Raw genomic sequence first — 16,132 nt, forward strand, 5'->3', positions numbered from 1 at the left:
GAAAGAGGTCCTATCACACCGTTAGGATTCCCCCGTCAAGCTTCCCTCTCATGGCTCTGTGCATATTCAGCTTGACATAGCTTGGCAAAGGTTAACAACAGGTTCCTTGACACCACAGGTGTATTAAGCAAAAGAGACCCAGCATGGCTGTCCTTTCACTGTCTCTCATCCCAGTGGTTATACCACAGAACTGCTGAACAAAAACTCAGGCATCTTTTTACAGCTAAGACCTGATGGGTTAAGAAAGTTTTCAGAGCAACTGCAAGTCTGCTATAGGGGAAGGAATATTACAAATAACATAATAGATCCTACAGATGGGGAAAAAATCATCAAAGCCTTATACATCCCTACAACTCCAAGGCAAGGCAAAAAACACTGGTAAGTTTGTAATGCTGCTTATACAAGGACAGGAAAGGATAAGGATTCCATCTGGAGAAAGCCCTTTCTTTAAAACCAAGATGAGGAAATCTGTAAAGCATAGTATGAGGAGTAAGCCCATCAACTGTGGTCAAGAATCAGTGGGTATCGCTACACAGCTGCAATGATGTAAGAAAAAAGCAGTAACTGTAACAGTGCATTAGAATTTGCATTTGATATATAATATCCTGGAAGAGATAAAAGATCATCTCAGCAAGCTTGAATGTCACCTCTGCAAAAGAAAGATGAACACTTTTGTAGAAGGTTACTTCAGGGTCATTTTGGTATTGACAATTTTTCCCACAAGGAAGAAATAATATCCAAAAACTTAAACACAGTATCCCATTTCAATGTCATTTCCTAATAACCATGTAAATAACTCACAGCAATACCTCATGGTGAGGCAAAGCAGACAGCTCTTCATACTTTATATATTCTATGTGTCAGTGACTTTTTTTATACCTTGTGATACCATTGGACTCAGAAGGCGGCAAGAAAGAACATGAAGTAATGATGTACTCACTCCAAATATCCTTATGAAGGCAGAACATGCAATCCTAGAGAAAGATCCAATTAATAACTTTGCTTTCAGATCATTGAAGATGCAATACAATGACACTCATTTTACTCACAGAAATTACATTAAGCTTTTTCTCTGGTATGCATGGCCAATGCACTTTGCATGCCAGAATTAAATCAACTATATGTTAAAATGTTGACTGATATATAAAATGGTTACGAACAGGAAAAGAGCAAACCAAGAATGAAAAGTCTATCTAGAATGGAGAAAAGGCTCAAAAGTTGTGGCATAGGCATGACTGGAATCGGGTAAGGAGAAAGGAGGCTCTTAAAAATTCATGTAAGGGGGCATTCATGTAAAGAGGACATTCATGTAAGGGGTATAGGATTTTATATCCTATTAGTTTACTCAATAAGCACAGGACCTAACCCATTCAGAGAGTAGCTCTTCATTTTTAACATGATGATATAAATGCTTTTCTTTATGCACAAGATTAAATTAGGAGTCTGAGTAACTAAATAGTGAGAGCTCTATGGGAAGAAAAAGGGCAACAGCTCATAGAGTCAACAGAAACTGAGCAATAATAAAGGCAAAAAGCTACACTTAGAGCACAGAACAGGAGAAAAGGATTTTGTTTATTGGTACATATCTGAGAGGTATACAAATGTTAGCTAGTGCTAAATCAGAAGGGTAATTAATGCCTGGAAGTAGAGAATCTCTTACTACCTTCCTCTTCCCACCAAGAACAGGCATGCTTTGATGCTCCAGGATTAATTAATTAATTAGAGTTATTAGATCCCAAATTCCAGGATTTCTGGTATTTTCCAGCCATGTGTGGAAAGAGTTCATAATTAACCCACAGGCAGTAATGCAAGACAGTGATGAAGTCTGAAGAGCTCTAGGCTTGTGTGGATATGTGTATCCCAGATGATGCTGCTGACATGACAACTGTCCCAGAATGAACCTATGAGTTAAAGACAACACACAAAAATAGTGTTTGTCTGTATGTATGTAAATGGGAGAGTTTGCAATTTTAAGAAGCAGCATACTATTTAGTACAAGAAGTACTAGGAATGATGATTGCACAAATAATTCATAACCCCACCAGGAGGAACCAGTTGGCATGAAAACGGTATCAAGACATAGACATTCTATATATTTCTTCAACCTAGAGCTCTGAAGATTCACAAACAAAACTTACCCAATATCTGATCATATTTAACAAAAGCATGCTGAAGTTGAAAAACCAAGATGTAGTTAGTGTACTTGGTCTTGAGGGGCACTATTACCAGAGCTAGACACTAACAAATACACACAACCTAAGACCTAAGTAAAAGGCCTATACACAAAAGCAAAAAGCTAGTTCTGCCTTTCCTAACACTTACAGGTAATTTAAACACAGAAGACTTACAGAGAAAGTAATGGGATTACTGTTGCTATAGTTATCCAGATTATTTTTCTGCAAGTCCCTAAGTAATTTCAGCACTTGTCAAAGAACTTTGGAATTGGAAGAAACAATATATTTGTGCATACAGAAGAAGAGAAGGAAATCCCAGAACAAGGCCCTTTTAATCAGACAACAAAAATATTCTGATACAGGAGGAATTTTACCAAGTGTACTGAGTAGTGAAAGCCAAAGCTGTTAAATCATAAGTTCAAGGCAGTAAATCACAGTTCCCTTCATATCTGGCTTTGTGGGAAAAAACAAAAACAAAACAAAATAAAAACCAAACAAAACCAGGGAGAAATTCTCTTAACCAAAGCCTGGTATGCCAAGAATTTTGTAAAGGGTGCACATACCAATGGCAAAATGAACACTGGAGTGGACATTTAATCACACTAGGAATGTCTCTGATCAGCAGTATCATTAGTGAGGAAAACACCTTGTCATGCAGCAGGCTAGAACATGACACTCAAGTGAACAGCAGAGTTACACTCCAATGCTTCATGATATTAGTCTGAATAGAAAGGCACCACACTTTTTCTCTAAAATAACTTGATTTTATTCTTTACTGTAGGTGGAAAATTGCAAAACGAAAGAAAAATGCTAACAGAACCCAAACAAGACACATACAACCCTGTAATATTTCCCTGGACTCCCTGTGCTTCCTTCAGTGGAAACACAGTTGGTTTCACTCCTACAGACTCTTTATACACACATTATAGCCCAATCCTGTGGCTAATTAAAGTAAACTTGGAGCAAGTAATCCCACTGAGGCCAATGAGCATGCTAACAAGCATACAGTCACACAAACAAATGTTTGCAGGTTGAGTCTGACAATACAAATATATTAACCCAGATCTCTAAAATTAGTTATTCCAATTAAATTTTAGCAGGGCACATGCTTCCACTAATTGGAATATGGACAGCATGCAAGATGACTATTGCCTTCTGGAGACTGAGGAGCTCCTTTCAGGACTTTGTCTTGTGCAAGGTTATCAGATCAATGTAGTGCCATGCCAGGAGCTGCACAACTTTATCTTATCTCAACAGAAGCATGGTAACAGCCTTCTAATAAAAAATAGACATTGGTATTAATAATTTCTTCTTCTATATTTGACCCCTTTGTCATACTGGAAGCTGCACAATCTCTAACATATGTTACAACTTTAAAGAGACAAGTGAAGTGTGTGTATCTACCCTCTGCACAGGAAAAGCAGTGTTGCACTCAAGTAAACAACATAAAGATCTGTTTAACATTGCTATGTATGGGAACTAGGATGAATGAAACACAATGATAAATGCCAGCAAGACTCTTAGTTACAGGATCAATTCTACTCCATTCAGGTGCAAGGCAGAGACATAGTTTTATCTTCAATCCCCTTACCCCAGAACAGGTCCAAATTATTTTGCTGAAATCCATGCACGATTTCTGAGGAAACTTAGGGGAATTAAGGAGGGGAAGCACACCACACAAAGGCCAGCACACCAACTCAGAAGCTGCCTTAATTAGCCCAGGTGAAAAAAGGAGAGGAACTCAACCCTATCTCTTCCTAGGACTTAAAAAAGTCCTTTCAATTACTGGAAAGGACTTTACTCAAATTTCAATATATGAGCTCTCTCTTGGAGCTATGCCTCCACAAAATATATACAAACACAGCTGAGGGGGCACTGCTTATATAAACCATAGATGAGCTTACCAGGGAAGTGTCTAAGACATTAGGTCACAAGGAGGTATCCTACCTGTCACACTGTGGGGCGATATCAACATGACACTATTCCATGTGAAAAGCTGCACCTCACTGGCAGGACACAGCCCTATCTGCCAGGAGGTGCTGCAAACACCCACGGGGCTCAGCACCGTGGGTGAAATGGCCACAGAAAGGCCTAGCCATGCACCCACCAGCAGTGATGAGAGAGGCACTGCACTGCTTGGCACAGCTGACAGGCAGCCTGGGACCTGCCCAAAGCAGCCTCTGCAGCGCCTGGGCACCTGGCTGAAGGCACAACCAGCAGCTTGCTGGGGAACGATTTAAGGCTCCCCGTTTAGAATCCAGGTGTGCCTGCAAGAGGAATGCCCTGAGAATCCTGAGTTAATTTCTACTGCAAACAGCTGGATAGCATTTCTAGCTATAACCTGAAGTTGCTTTTAAAACAAGCACTTTGCAGATGTACTCACCAGATCCACCAAAAGTACATTAACCAAGGGGATGATGTAAGAGTGTTCTGCCACCCTAACTGCAGCAATCGCTGGTCAAGAATATGGATATTAAACTAATCTTATGTGGGATGTAGGAGAACTGGATGACAAGTAAATAAATGACTTTTTAATTAAATGGAAGAGGAGTATGAATAAAGGACATGTCAGTTTCAAAAGCTGAGCAAACAAAGCCATTGCCTACAGTGAATAAAATCATATTCTTTGCATAGAGATTCTAAAAAGTACTGGCTTTCCTTTTCATTCCAGTTTTTCTTTCTCAGTGGTTACTTTGCCAAGGACTCCTATGCCCCTGCTTAAAGGGAGTACCTGCCTGTGGAGGGAGCCTACCTGCCACCAGAGCCAGCTAGAGAACCCTGGGGCTGCCAGGGCTTAGTCAGCGCTTCACCTGTTGAAGTCCTTTTACTCATTCCTAGCATGTATTTTATTAGAAAAATCAAAAACTGAAATAGGTTGTTTGTTAAAAAACTCAACATATCATTAACTACAAATGAAACCTAAGACTTTTCAAAGCACATGCACAGGACTAAAACTGCCTTCTTTAAAGCCAAGGGGAGCTTACCCTTGACCTCAACAGGAGAAGGGTTGAGTGAGCTTGGGTTAATGATGAGTACTTTTGAAAATCTCAGGCAAAGTAATGAAACAGTAAGATTAAGAAGGCTGACAGAAGAAGTGGTGCACTAGTATGGATTTATTTACCTTGATCCAGTGCATTAATGCTTATTTCCTGCACATACAAACCACCTTATATAAATCAAATTGGCTCCTTCTCTAAATGTAAACTGGAAGGAACATGGAAGCTTCACTTCAGTTTGCAGCAGTGGAGACAGTCAAAACACGTATACCACTCCTCACCAATACATCAAAATATGAGGTTTTCTCCTTCCCAAGAATGAATTACTCAGTTACAAGTTTCCTCAGGTACTCTGGAGCATGTGTTATTGTGTATGTGAGGGGCACAAGGGACATTAATTAGCATCAACAAATTTATTCACAGAAAAAGCAAGAGCAGGAAGAAAAAAAGAAACTGACATTATACTGAAACAATGGCCTAATGGGAAAAAGAAGCAACAAGACTGGTTTTTCCATTTACACGATTGCAAAGTAGATAAAAATTGGCTTTAAAAGTCTTGTATACAAAACAATAAATGTCCTAACAAGGTAAACAGTATCACTTAGAGGTAATGAATGATATTTGGGTGCTCTAGTTCTCCTTCACATAAACAAATATATGACTGTAAACAGATATGGAATGAAAACTTAGTTGCATATGGCAGTGCAGGGAGGGCTTCAAGATGCACTAGCCATGTGTAATTAACTGTATCCCAGAGGAACCTGAGAAACATAATTCCTGATTAGCCACCAGTTAGATGGACATCAAAGCTGCAACCACGATCCTCTTAGACCGGTGGTCCAACCTTTCAACCACTGTGCAGGGCACCCATTCAGTCCATACCTTCCCAGCTAGCCACAAGAATGCTACAAGAGTGTGCTGAAAGCCTTGCTGAAATCAATTAAATGAAATCTGCTGCCTATTCACAGAGGCAGATGTTTTATTATAGAAGGCAAGAATCAAGTTGCTTAAGCTTGTTTTACCTGTGGTGTACCCAGGGTGGCTCTTCCCTGTTACTTTACTGTATTTTGTGCATTTGGCTTACCACAGCCGACCAAACAGAAAACAGCCTCTCAAAGACATAGTCCAGCTCCCTCAGATATATCCCATCCAGCTCCATGGATTTGTGGAGAACACTGCTTGGAATCAATCCCTTCATATGAGATCACCAAGCCCTACAGTCATCTTTAATCTGATGAAGTATTATAACAATATGAGAGAGCAGCAAAGTCTGATGATTGGCCAGGTCTTGGCAACCTTTGTGATCCAGTCCTTTGGGAAGCAGCAAACTTTGGAAGGCATCAGATCTGGTCAGCACATGGAGGTCTCCACTTCCTACACCAGGGAGTCTTCAATACCAGTTACCGATTGCTTCCTCTTAGTGGCATTGGTTAAGAGTAGTTGATTGAGCACAGCTGGTCTAAACACCTCTCGTGCCAGAACTCACTCCTCCTTTCTTGTTTCCAGGCCTATATGTTTTATTAAATCTATATTATTAATATTAGCCTCACATATTTGTGTTACTGAGTACAACACCAAGTATGGGTATATCTTTCCATTAACTTACCTGAAAGAAACTGCTTGAGGCTGGAAACAAGACTTCCTAACACCAATGCCTAAAATTTAGGCCTCTCAAAGTGAAAAAGTAGGATATAAGCAGCATAAAGCCAGCTACTTATGAACACGACAAAAAAATAAAGCAAGCAGATGCTACTTAAATTGAAAGAAAAAGAAGGAAAAAAAAATCTATACACATATTAAACCAAAAATACATACATAGAATGCTCCATAGTACCAGAGATGTCAATGACTTGTCCATGTCATGATGCATACGGTTCATATTGAGTGTGTGCACAAACCTTTACTGCCAGACTTCACAGATCTCACTGCGGTCAGGAACACAGCCAAAGCCATAAATGTAACACCCGATTTTCAGGGGAGATGGGAATGTGGAAAAGAGTTTGGGAAATTCTCCTATGAGGATGCCTTTGAACAGCTCCAGATAACCAGAGGACATTTCCTGCAGCCTCCAGGCATTAGGATGTGGCACAAGGGCATTCCTTCATCTCCAGGTCAACCAAGTGAGGCCAAGACTGCTAAGCCCATCCCTTTCCTTCATACATACATGGGAGGAAACTCCCCCTTCTGCCACTAGACTATACAAGAGAGGGGAGGGAAAGAGAAGAAAGGAAAAAAACTACAGACTTATGTCCATGATTTTAGAGAGAGAAAAGGGATTCCTCAGCTGCTTTTCCTATCTGACATCTAAATGGAAAAGGCAAGAGATCAGGCTGTTTCCTTACTGCATTAGATGGGAGAGGAAGCAGGATAGGAAGAAGGCAGGAAGCAGCCAACAAAAGGTAAGAAGAGATACTAAAATTATGTACTAATGCTTTTGCATTTGAATTCAAATTCTTAGAAATCCACAACCCAGCTGTGGAAAAAGGACTTTGGGAAAGCTGGGAGGGGATGGAGGGAAGTTTGGCTTTCTCGGGATATGTACATGTTTTGCTTTGCTTTGTATCTGCATGCTTCATCCAAAGGGTTAAACAACATGAAGATTTCTACAGCTATACAACAACACACACTCCCCACACATCCAGGGAAAAACCTCAACCAGGCTAAAATTTGTTCAAATGAACACCCAAGTCTAGCAGGACGCTAATGTTTACCACGTACCACAACAAAATTATGCATTAGAAAATATTCCCTGCCTAGTTGTGAGAGTACAGCTTTCCCATGGCAATTCTGATGCCCTAAATTCACTAACATTTGCCAGATAGAAGCAGCTGCTCTAGGACTCCTTTGGCAAACACCGTATCTCACTTTTTTGTTCTCAGTATGCTGCAATTTCCTGTGGAATGAAGAAGTCATCTATACTATAAAGAGGTGCAGTACTAACACTTTTAGAAGTAAATTATTTTACAGCACATATATTATGGAGAGAAATAGAATACTTGGGCTGAGAAATTCCCAAGCAGAGAGAGATTAGAAAAACAATCTGATAAACAAACACCATCAAAACTTGTATTTTTTTTAATTCAGTGCAAAATATATTGGGTAACTGTTGCTGTTCCTAGAAAGAAGGGAATTCTGTTGCCAACAGCTGTAGTTTTTCATGGGAATTATAAGACTATATTGAAGATTTATGCTCCTGACAAAGGCATAAAGCTATCCAAACTAGGGCAGAAAAACCAGAACAGTCATTTCCCAATGAAACAGACACACATTACTTTTGTTAACTCTTACTATGGCAGAAATTTTGATCTTCAAAACCAGAAACTCATGCTGTGGTTGATGTTTATAATGATTAAGTCTTGCAATGCCACTCTGCACAGGGTGAACTGGCTTATCACAGGTTGTTATACAAGCCAGAAAGATACCCTATCACCTTTAAATCAATTCAAGTCATAAATACTTACCTCCAAAAGCACATGACTTTAAACTCCCTTCTTGAGATTTTGGAGTTTTACAACTATGCTTTCCCCAGGTTATGAAAAAAGAATGAGGGTTCCCTTACGAGAAAGGGGACCCTAGGCAAAAGGCTGTCTTTGCATGAAGTAAACAAGCAAGGGGAAGAGATCTTGAGTCTCTTTGCTTCAGTTACACAGAGGCAAGTGGACCTATCTGCCTGCACATCACCCTCCTGATTCTCATGGAAAAACTATTCCTTGTGCTCTGCAGGATTAAGGTCTTCTGTGTTCAATGGAACTACATTAGATGACAGAATACAGAACTATTATTTTTAAGTCAACTGACATTTAGCAATAAAACTCCGGATATCAGAGGTTTTAAAGTTCATTTATTTGCAAGCAGCCAAACAGCATAGTCTGTGTTGAATCCTGGGCCAATTTACAGTTCTACTCTATGCTGTTCCATGAAAATTACACTGAGTTACACAGCTTGGGAATCAATAAAGTCATTGCCTTGAAAGAATTTGCTCAAAGATTCACAATGAGTCAGTGGCAGCATCTTGCCTAGATCTCAGACTTTGGCTTCCATTTTGCAGTTGCTTGGTCCACCAGATCATATTTATACAATATCAACAAAAATATTTTTCTTACTGAAATTGCTGTTTGTTTGATTTGTTGGTTTGGGCTTGTTTTTTACTAGGAAAAGAAAATAAACTAAAAGTTTCTAAATAATTATGGTTGTGATTTTCTTTTACCAACTATACTTCTCAGCTGTAGGAAGGACAGAAAGCATGATCTCTTTGAATAAAATGCAAAATAATTCAAAGGCCTACATAAAAAAATCACTGTGTACATCCCAGTTTTCAGGTTCAGACAGACATAATCTAACAGTCTATTTAATTACTAACTTTAAAAATCCTACATGTAACCTCAGAGAAGCAAAAGATGAAAATAAAACCTTCCATCAAGGATCAATTTACTACCACTCCTTAGTCCTGCAAAACGGTCTGTAAAAACAGAGGATATTTTCCTTAGCAGAATCTTAAGTGACCATAAGCAAGTGAACAGAAAGCATTCCATTTCCATAGTATTTATGATCCAAAGGAAAAAAAAAATTAAAATCTGGGGACTTAAAACCAACTTCCATTTTAAAAGTTTTAGGGTCTAAAAGAAGAATAGTGTATATGTGGCAAGCTTTTTTCACCACAAATGGCTTCTTTAAAATAAATTACCATTGACAAATAATCAGTTAGAAGAGGAGTTTCCAATAAGGCAGAAGTTAAGTTATCTAGCATGGCACTAGAGAACACACTTAATTTTAAATGTGCTTATAGTTTTATTAGAGCCAATGGTTTTTTCCATGCTTAAGGCTGCCCATATGTTCATGTACTCCGCCAAGACAAAAGCTTCCAAGTCTGTTGTTAGAATGCAAAGCGAAGCTTTTTATCCCAAACCACATTTTCTTGCATGTAATCAGCCCTGATGCTGCCACCATAGTTTCCAATTCATTCCAGGGCGCACTCAGCATTTTTGAGGGCACAGATGGTGCTCTCTTTCTTGGGTTTCTAAAGAACATGCCTAAATATTAAAACAAACTTGGCTTTCTGCCTCCTATCCTATTCTTACTCTCTGTATTGCCACCATAAAAGTAACAGTAACCTTTGATCTAACCTGGAAGCCTTTTCTAATTAACACAACTTAGCAATAGGACTATCAAGTACTGTCAGCCCACTCAAAACCAGAGAACCTGATATGCAGAAATCCAGCACACTAGTCACAAGTGATCAAGAGCAGGAACAAGCAATCCACAAAACAACCAAAAGGACAAAAATTGGTAACAATTTTTTCGGTAACAAACTACACGATCCCGACGGTATTTAATGGCTGTGTATGTCTGGAACACACACAAGATTATTCAGCAGCTTAAGCAGCAATTATCAAATAAAGAGGCTGATTTGTAAGGCAAATAAAGAGCACTAGCATGACAGTATTTAAGTGAGCAAGACCTTTTCCAGCACACTCAATGCCATAGTTTGCATTATGCTGAGAACTTTTAGGCAGCACAGGACGTTTATTCCCAAATTTTGAAAATTATTTACTCATCTCCAAGCACGCACACACCAACGTACACAGAGACCAACAGAAAGACCAGCTGTCAGAATATTCCATGAAAAATGTCCTAAGGTAAGATAATCTCAGATTTGTCCAGCAGATCTTGACAAATGTTCTTGAACATGCAGCTAACTGAGACGCAGGTGGACATGATGGTCAACAGGTCTTAGCCACCCTTCTTCACAGGCTTTCAGTCTCACGCAAAGCACACTGACACTGGAAAAATCACATGTCATGGGCATCAAAGTAGGTATGACCACACTCCAATGGGGGTACAGCAGGAGGGAAGGGCTTGGAGAAACATTGATCAGACTGCTTGGAAAAAATGTTCCCAAGTGAGGACTATTTCACTACCTTGCTGGTAACACGAGGTTAGCAGCCAGTGCATGCTGCCAGAAATGTGCATTTAAAGCAATTGTCTTGACTTCAAAACAGCTCAGCAATTGCATGCATAAACTGGTAAATAAATCACATCTGAACAAACATCTAGTCTAGAAAACTAGTTTTAGAAGTACATTTAAATGCCAAAAAGCCATAGATTATAGTAAATAATCAGTTAGCTCCTAAATTTCTTTTAAAAATAAGCAACAGCTAGTAATTTTGCAAGTAATGATCCTAGATATTTGCACTCCACTAAATATAATAAACTAAATAAATCTAAATTAGCATATACTACTAAATAAAAATTACATTAAAATCATAATAAAAGTAAACAAATAAAAACTCTGTAAATATAAATGATTCCTGAACAAACCACTGTAAAACATACATAAATGAAACAGTATTGATATGGATGGCAAAGACACTGTTCTTCAGCTAGTCAAAATTACTTTTTATAGCCCATTCCCTTTGAGGCAATGGATTATGGGTCCTCCTATATCCTAGCCTCTCCCAAGGTAGCCTTTCCTGCTGTCTTCTTGTGTCCTGAAACTCAGCCCTGTTCATGTCTCAAACTTTGCAATATTTCCTGGTGTTTGAGTAGCTTCCAGGAAATTAAGGCTGTTCCCTTTTCTTGGTATCATGAGTTTACATGACACATGACTTGAAATTACTGGTATATTCAATACTTTTGAAATTATGGCTTGAGAACAAGCTTCAAAATAGCAGCAACAGCAACCCTGGCCTTACCTGAAGGATCTTGTATTGTCATTTCCTTACGCTTCCGCATCAGCTTGTCCTTAACCCATGGGAACTCCTGCAAGGAATCCAAGAACACATCAAAAGCTTTGGGTCCTCTGGTGGGGAGAATATCAAGGAGCATCATAGTTTTCCTCTGACTAGTGGTTTGGGCTTTTATTTCTTGAACATGACTGTCTGTGAGAATCCCTTCTTGGTAGAGATACTGAATAACGAGTCCATCCACCAGCACCTCTGTGCAGAGCTCCAGGCGCAGGGAGCGTAAAAGCTGCTTGTCTCTGGCATCCATCAGGCAACCTAGAGTGTGCAAAAAGGAGTAAGGAAATGTGTGAAGATTAAAATACTTCAACCTTTAACATCCAGAAGTGATTTCTGAACATCTAAAAGTGATGTCTGACACCTGTCAACCTTCAGAGAAAACTCCAAACTCAGAATCACCAACCTGGCAAAACTACTAATGATCCCCATCATCTTCTTTCCACTCAGATTTCACTGTCACACAAGGTAAAATGATCCAGTTTCTGGGAAATACTAGACAAGAATAGAACATTTGGCATTGCAAAGACCAGTCCTTTGCTGGAGTGAAACCCATGCCAAATAATCCTGCTAGTTTAGGTCCGTACTAAAGGCAGCTAGGGCACTTGCCAGTCCTTAAGAGACACTAACCCCCCCAAAATCAAAGAGATATCACACCTGACCACTGATACAATTACAAAAACGGCAGCAGTACAGAAGCAGCAGGGACAGAATCAGCAGGTATCTTTGGCCTACAAGATGCAATTCAAGTTTAAGAGGGGTAGAAACATACCTTAGGTATCAGGTCATTCTCACCCCTGAATCATCCTGGAAGACAGCTCTGGAACTCAACTGTTCTGATGAGAAGAAACTTTCTTTGAATTTCCACCTCAAATTTGTCCCCTTCTATTTATAGGCATTTCTTCTGCCAAAACTGTTCCTTAGCTTAAATAGCTCTTCTCCCTCTCTTCTAATGTGTTCACAGGAAGGCATCAGATGCCCTCTGCCAGCTTCTATGTCACTTGACTAACCCTCTGACTAGACAAAAACTGAAAAACATGCATTTTATAGCCACTCTTCAAAAGAATAATCAGGGTCCAGAAAGACCAAGCAGCTCATCCAAGATCAAGTCAGCAGTCCATGCCAGACCTTCAAACCAAATCTAAGTGTCTCGCCCAGTCCTTAATGACAAACATATCACTGGGCCCATTAATGGCACTTGAAAAAGAAAATGACAGGACAACACAATTAAATACCTTCTCATTACTAAATAATGAAGTCAAAAAATAGCAGCAAGTGTTGAGTGTGATTACCAAGAGGGTTTCTCACAACTAAACTAGACAACTGCTGTTTGAACCACTAGACCTTGCAGAAACTCTACTTCGTTCAGCTTGAGGATACAAGCAAGGAGAGACAGGATTTTCAAAGCTTTTGCATGAAAGCTGATGAGGTCTTTTTAAATCAGAGGTGCCTGCTGACTCCCAGGGCCCCATCAAAATTGTGTGGTTGGCCTGGTTGTTAAAATCCAGGAGGGTCACCAACAGAACATACTGGCATGCATGCAGCACCTTGGACAGAATGCAAGAGCACAGAGTCATGAGAGAGAGACTGGAAAACCCTGTCTCACCCTGACATCCTCTGACTTTCCACAAATGCTTTCATCAAGTGTCAAAAGCACTGCTGGAAAGCATCTTGCTGGAGGACTCCATCTTTCCTGGGCTACTCAGTGCATTTCTCATCTACTGAAGTGAATTTCAAGGTGCTTACCTTCTGTCTAGGGATCATGTGGGAATCAAACACTGCTATGCCAGCCCATGTCCCTAAGAAATGCTAGTTTGCCAAGCACAGTTCAAACATCAAACTCCATCATAGACTGAGGCAGTGCAAGCAAGGAGACGGAAAAAGAGCAGGCAGGAAAGAGAACTGGATTTTCCCACTTGATGTTAGGTTGCTAATTTTGGACAGGTGAAGCTGAAGATTCTGGTCTCCAACACATAGAGCCTTTACACTACAGAGAGCAATCTCTGGACTAGAGCAAAATTCAGGCAGTAAATCCTACTACTTCTTCCTTCTAGGAGAACACCCGTGAGCTCATGAAGCACTTGCAGAGTTCAAGAAAGGCATCCAGCAGCACCTCTGAGGGTGTCATCTAAACCCAGGCAGAAAACTGCTTCAGATACTACAGAATTTTTGTGTTTCACATTCTGAATGGGCCCCAAGAGTCCCCATTCAGGAGCCTCCTCACATATTGGATGACTGTACAGAACTTGTCAAGTTCGTCTTCTTCCCAACCAAAGCAGCCAACACTTTTCAAAAATAAAGCTCTTACAAACCAAAGGTTTGCACCTTTGAGCATTGAGAAATGCCTGTCAAGCCAAGAATCAGAAGGGAGAATTTCTGCTGTAAAAGCCCTTTGCCTTGCTGACTGCAGAGGGCACACAACTGAGGGTTTAAAAGTCCTGGCACTGGCCTGGTAAATTTCCAGGATGGGGCATACTGATTTCTAAGGTCTTTTTAAAGATAAAGTATTTCTTTGTGCGTGTTTACTGTGAGAATCAAATGTCTGAGTTAGAAACTAAGCAGCCAGATATGGAAATGTATCAGGATTTTGATGTGTAACAGTGTTGGGACAGAGTGCAACAGCTTTAGTGCAACACAGAATTAACAAGTTCATTTTAACTACAGCCTGTATCTAGGGGTTCAAAGTAAGCTCTGAATTAAATTTAGTCGAGTAATTTTACAGAAAATGAAAAATATGAGATGTCCATTTACCCAAAATATGACTCAAGCATTCCCCAGATACGTCTCAAAATTGACCTTTTCCATTATAAAGCCAAATTTTAAGAAATATAGCCCATGACCTGCTGAATGAGCACACTCCTTGACTCATCCCCACACCAACACAAGCAGGTTTGCATTTTTCTGGATCTGACAGAGTAACTGTCCATGAAGGGGGACAAAATTTTTGGTAAGAACCCCTTCTGACACTAAAAAGGCACATTCACTCAGTTTTCTTGCTAGAAACATTTCACCGTTTTCTGGAACACCCACTGCACTCACCTGCCTAACCCATGAATTATTCTGGCTACTCACAGCAAGCCTGTGGGTCAAAAGTCTTACACATCCCCCTACCCCGCCAGAAATAAAAAAAAAAAAAAAAAAAATTAAAAAAATTAAAAAAAGAAGCAAGTTTTGCTTTTAACGTCTTCCCTGCCGAGGAGTGGCAGCTGCTGCTCCGGTAACAGCCAGGGCCAGCTGCCCGCACGGCGGCCCGAGCCCCCTCAGGCAGCTGCAGCCCCCGGCCTTCCTCCCGTCCCGGCCTCCCGCCGGGCAGGGCTGCGCCAGTGGAGGCGGCCCCGCCGCCCCGGCCCGGCCCGGCCCGGCCTCCCCGCCGAAGCCCGGCCCCTGCCCCGGCCCCCGACCGGCTCCGCGGCACCGCTCTGCTGCTTCCCCCTCGACGGCGCCTGGGGCGGGACGGGACGAACCAAGTGGAGCCGTCGGCAGCGCCCGGGGGAGCGAGCAGTGTGCGGGGAGCGAGCAGTGTGCGGGGAGCGCCCGCCGCTCCCGCCCCGTACTTACACGAGGGGAGCGGGAAGCTACCCAGGACGCGCTGGCGCCCGCGGAGCTTGCGCGGGGAGCACCATCTTTGTTGAAGGCAGGAGGGCTCGGCCGGAAGCCGCCGCCGCCGCCCTGCTGCGGGCCGGCCGAGGAGGGGCGGCCGCTCCCGGCCCGCCAGCGCGGGAGGGGCCCGCGGCCGCCATGTCAGCTGCGGGCAGCCGGGCCCGGGCGGCAGCAGCCGCGGCTGGGGAAGGGGCCCGGCGGGGCCGCCGCTGCTCGGGGCCGCCGCTGCTCGGGGCCGCCGCCGCCGCTGCTCGGGGCCGCCGCCGCCGCTGCTCGGGGCCGCCGCCGCCGCCGCTTCTCAGGGCCGCCGCCGCCGCTGCTCGGTGCCGCCGCCGGGGCGGGGGCGGGAGGTGTCTCCGCCAAGGAGGCGCCTTTCCCGGAGTTCGGAGGACCTGCTGCGCTCTCAGCAGTCAGGGCGGTGGGGTGTTTAGTGAGGGGAGGGGTTGTGTCTAAAATTAAATTAGAAATGACGAAATTAGAGTTTTAATGACATTAGAAACAGCTGATCTCATTACTCTCTAGGCACACTGGTTCCTATTTTTGAGTATGCGCTAAACTGAACTTCATCGTGGTGCTGGCATCCTCATATCAAACACAGAGCAGTATTATATCGAATACTATACAC

General features: G+C 41.9%; 1 protein-coding gene across 3 annotated transcripts in view; it reads right to left on the reverse strand.

The window, feature by feature from the left end:
• Positions 1-15,605, reverse strand: part of CRADD (CASP2 and RIPK1 domain containing adaptor with death domain) — a 74,991-nt gene extending 59,386 nt beyond the window's left edge. The window contains exons 1-2 of one of the 3 annotated variants that reach the window (XM_066550028.1): positions 15,466-15,605; positions 11,863-12,168 (exon numbers count right to left, since the gene is read on the reverse strand). In XM_066550028.1, the coding sequence (XP_066406125.1) occupies positions 11,863-12,160 (298 nt within the window). In that variant the 5' untranslated portion in view covers positions 12,161-12,168; positions 15,466-15,605. Of the gene's footprint in view, positions 1-11,862; positions 12,169-14,946; positions 15,015-15,371; positions 15,428-15,465 lie in introns of those variants that run through there. The other 2 variants (XM_066550030.1, XM_066550029.1) reach the window with 2 other exon arrangements.
• Positions 15,606-16,132: the final 527 nt, after the last annotated feature.

This window comes from Molothrus aeneus, chromosome 5 (assembly GCF_037042795.1).
Source record: "Molothrus aeneus isolate 106 chromosome 5, BPBGC_Maene_1.0, whole genome shotgun sequence".
Classification (NCBI taxonomy): Eukaryota; Metazoa; Chordata; class Aves; order Passeriformes; family Icteridae; genus Molothrus; species Molothrus aeneus.